The sequence below is a fragment of the Tasmannia lanceolata genome, unplaced genomic scaffold (assembly GCF_043159265.1).
Source record: "Tasmannia lanceolata isolate RefF3 unplaced genomic scaffold, GAP_Taslan_0.1 ptg000013l, whole genome shotgun sequence".
In the NCBI taxonomy this organism is placed as follows: Eukaryota; Viridiplantae; Streptophyta; class Magnoliopsida; order Canellales; family Winteraceae; genus Tasmannia; species Tasmannia lanceolata.
The window spans coordinates 42,261,733-42,264,272 of NW_027518690.1; the positions used below are offsets into that span (position 1 = coordinate 42,261,733).

At 41.5% G+C, this 2,540-nt stretch overlaps 1 protein-coding gene across 1 annotated transcript; it reads left to right on the top strand.

The window, feature by feature from the left end:
• On the top strand, window positions 1–1,401 carry LOC143891267 (uncharacterized). The gene is made up of 2 exons (XM_077395885.1): window positions 1–351; window positions 505–1,401. Exons 1-2 carry the CDS (start codon window positions 1–3, stop codon window positions 1,399–1,401), a joined length of 1,248 nt encoding a protein of 415 aa, XP_077252000.1.
• The last annotated feature ends 1,139 nt before the right edge of the window (window positions 1,402–2,540 follow it).

Genomic DNA, 2,540 nt, shown 5'->3' on the forward strand with positions numbered 1-2,540 from the left:
ATGCGTGTTTTTCGAGCGAGAGATCTACGTCCAGGGGGAGATGATAAATTTGCTCGCTTATTCTGGGCATTTGGTCCCAGCATACGTTCTTTCCAACGAACACTCAGATCGATAGTTTTGGTCGATGGGACGCATCTACGTGGAAAGTATCTTGGAATCTTACTGATCGCAGTTGGGGTAGACGGGAACAACGGATTAGTTCTATTAGCTTTTGGTGTTGTCGAGACTGAGAACGAAGATAGCTGGTGCTGGTTCCTCTATTTGGTGAAGCGGCACGTATTGCCTGAGGGGATAGGCGCATTGACCCTGTTCTCCGAACGACAAAAGGGGTTGATGCAAGCAGTGCCTAAAGTAATGCCTATTGCAAACCATAGCTACTGCATGCGTCACCTCGCCGCCAATCTGTACACCGACTTCAAAGACCCTTTACTTAAGAAATTGTTCTGGAGAGCTGCTAGGGCTTTGAGAGAGAGTGTTTTCATAGACACAATGGAAAAAATTAAGGCGAGGAATGAAAATGCACACAACTGGATAGCCGCTATTCCGAAGGAAAACTGGGCTAGTTTCTACTTCAAGGGGGAAAGATATGATGTGTTGACCACCAATAGATCGGAGTGTTACAATGCAGTGCTAAAGGATGCCAGAAAATTGCCGATTGCAGCTGCGGTGGAGCTGACTCGTTTTAAGAGCTCCGAATACATACAGAAACGTCAAGCGATGGGGCTTCAATGGGAAACAAAGTGCACGCATTATGCAGAAAAACATTTGGGACTGGCCAGGGAACAGGGTCGCGGATATACTGCTTATCGAGTAGGTGTGCACGAATTTGAAGTAAGGTCCCGTGATCATCATGATGTCGTAAACTTGCTGCAACAAACCTGTACATGTCATGAGTTCCAAACGCTTGGGCTTCCGTGCGGACATGCCATGGCAGCCATTGCCATCACAGATTTTGATGAGTACGATTATTGCCATAAATGGTTTCGTATAGAGATGTATCGGGAAACGTACTGTGAGGTGCTTCACCCTACAGTAGATCGCACTCATTGGGAACTGCCTCCAGAACCTCTGCAGACTGTATTACCTCCAATAGCGAAAAGACCACCTGGACGGCCGCGAACGAGAAGATCTGACCGCGAATTGCAGAGTGGAGTGCATCGCAAATGTACGATATGTGGAAAACTAGGCCACAACAAAAGGACTTGCAGAGAACCTCCCATGGAGAGACAACTCCCTGATGAATCTGCCATTGGACCCTCTGCCCCCGTTTTCAATAGGTACATGATACGTAATATATTGAGGTCAATAAGTAGTATAGAACATCCCCGATTCCATACTTATTCGGTGTGGTGGTGGTGTTGTAGGTCGGGTGTACCTTGTGCAGCTCCTTTTTTCACGTAATTATTCCGCGGAGAATGCATTGGAGGCTCCAGTTGGATGAAGGAGGAGAAGTGGATTAATTGAAAGTGTGCACAGTAATTAGTTGCTGTATATAATAATTTTTTGAGGGAAACCCTTTTTTGGTATACTGTAATTAGTGGTGTGCATAGTTGAAGGCTGGCAAGTTTTCTGAGGAAAACCCAATTTTCTGAAGGTGGAATACTCTATTTTTTGTTATACTGTAATTAATGGTATACTGTAATTAGTGGTGTGCATAGTTGAAGGCTGCCCAGTTTTATGAGGGAAACCCAATTTTTTGAAGGTGGAATACTGTATTCTTTGTTATACTGTAATTAATGGTATACTGTAATTACTGGTATGCTGTAATTTTTTGAGGGAAACCCTGTTTTCTTAAGGTGGAATGGGTTGTCATAGTTGAAGACTGCCCAGTTTTCTGAAGCTCGAATGAGATCTACCTTGCAAGCATTGTTAAAATAAGCTTTTCCCTGCTGGTAAGAAAATTCAAGAACTGGAAAATTAAATTTGTTGTATATATATATATATATATATATATATATATATATATATATATATGCATATTATTGACCTTTTTGTTCATTTTGCAAAAAGTTTGTCATTTTGCAAAAAAGTTTGCAAAAAGCTTTTCCCTGCTAGTAAGAAAAGGCCAAAAAAAATTTGTCATTTTGCAACCTATATTTATTGACCTTTTTGTTCGTTTGAAGGGCATTGATGTCCCAAAAAAATGGAGCATAGAGCTTTACTCCCCCTTAATATATGCATATTATTATGACTTGGGAGCTCAAATATTCTCCCCCTTTTGTCATCACCAAAAAAGGTGGAACAAAAGGAAAGAGAGTAGGTGTGAGCCAATGAAAGTGCATACAACCACTCAAAGGACATAGCATCCACGACACATCATAACAGTGACAGAATTATATAAAATGGAATACATCCCAAAAAGATCCAACTGACTATCCAAGCAACTACCTAAATATGATCCATACAACCAACTGATAATCCAAACACTATAGAAACATATAGATAACGCTAATATAAAAAGAAATCTGAACAAGACAGGATCCATCATCAGAGAACTAGAGCCATCTACTGCTCCGAAGGAGGCGATGGGTGATGAGAAG

Coding starts and splice junctions, on each gene's coding strand:
- LOC143891267 (XM_077395885.1), top strand. CDS start 1: ATGCGTGTTTTTCGAGCGAGAGATCTACGTCCAGGGGGAGATGATAAA. Junction 352..504: donor TGATGCAAGCAGTGCCTAAA/GTAATGCCTATT, acceptor GAAAAAATTAAG/GCGAGGAATGAAAATGCACA.